General features: G+C 29.9%; 1 protein-coding gene across 1 annotated transcript in view; it reads right to left on the bottom strand.

Moving 5' to 3' along the window:
• LOC148310098 (uncharacterized) overlaps window positions 1-457 on the bottom strand; it is a 29,521-nt gene extending 29,064 nt beyond the window's left edge. Inside the window, exon 1 of the mRNA XM_088258978.1 lies at window positions 305-457. Within this exon, the coding sequence (XP_088115104.1) occupies window positions 305-429 (125 nt within the window). The 5' untranslated portion in view covers window positions 430-457. The remainder of the gene's footprint in view (window positions 1-304) is intronic.
• Between the last annotated feature and the right edge of the window lie 569 nt (window positions 458-1,026).

The following is a 1,026-nucleotide window of genomic DNA, read 5'->3' as shown; positions in this document are numbered from 1 at the left end:
TCACTCACAGAGTATATAGTTTAAGGGTGTATAAATCACTTAAACAAGCCATGATACGCCTTAAGTCCAGCTATATGTTTGCCTCACTTTATGCAAAAAAACCATTCTTAAAAACAATTGACCTCGGATGGTATTTTTTTAATGTTGAAAAAGAACTACTCGAATTTAACATGTAATACCCCCCTCCCCCCATAACAACTTCAATCACTCTAGTATTGAATCACTACTTTAACCGGATAAATAAACATATACATCCATAAACGTTCAGGATGCTTGTATGATATAAATGGAAAAGTTTTCTTACCACAATGTCATAACAATATAGGGCATCCAGCACCAAACGAATACTGACACGATAGTCACAGTCATGCGAAGTGTCCTGCTCCTGGCTCTTTCGATGTTTCTGATATCTGATCTCCTCAGCCTCATTCGGCTTCCTTTTGATGGATAATTTATTTCTGTAAAGAAAACGTTAGTTACAAATATTGAATAGACTGAATAATCGGCGTATTAAAATTTTAATGATACTTGAAGTTACTGAGACTTAAATATTTTCCTGATACAAAATATGAAATATGACGTGAAAATATCTAAAGAAAAAAAAAAACAAGAATTCAATATTTCCGTTTTGTGTATAATGTATCCAAATATAATTTTATGTAAAACGAAAATTTCATCAAGTGCGTAATTTAATTAGGAATGTAGAAATAAAAGATTTTCAGAGATATTAAAAAAATGCTTTCGAGCGCTCTGATATATACGAGTTTCAATATGATTTTTATTCTTAGAATATTAAAAATTCCTTTATGCTAACGTAAATATAATATTATTTGCTTGAATACCACGAGGATATAATAATACTTCGCACTTACTGAGAAGTGGTTTCTAAGATTTCTCATTGTTTAACTACTTACGGAGTTATATCAAACGGAGCCTAGAATAAAATTTAGAATATTTGAACGTACAAAGTATTTTTTAGATAAGATCCTTATTATTACACAATAATATTTTATTCTTTCCTAAAAT

Source organism: Brachycentrus maculatus, unplaced genomic scaffold (genome assembly GCF_059751285.1).
Source record: "Brachycentrus maculatus isolate JH-2025_06_01 unplaced genomic scaffold, ASM5975128v1 h1tg000105l, whole genome shotgun sequence".
Classification (NCBI taxonomy): domain Eukaryota; kingdom Metazoa; phylum Arthropoda; class Insecta; order Trichoptera; family Brachycentridae; genus Brachycentrus; species Brachycentrus maculatus.
The sequence above is the reverse complement of the archived record's forward strand: the minus strand, read 5'-3'. Positions and strand labels throughout refer to the sequence as shown.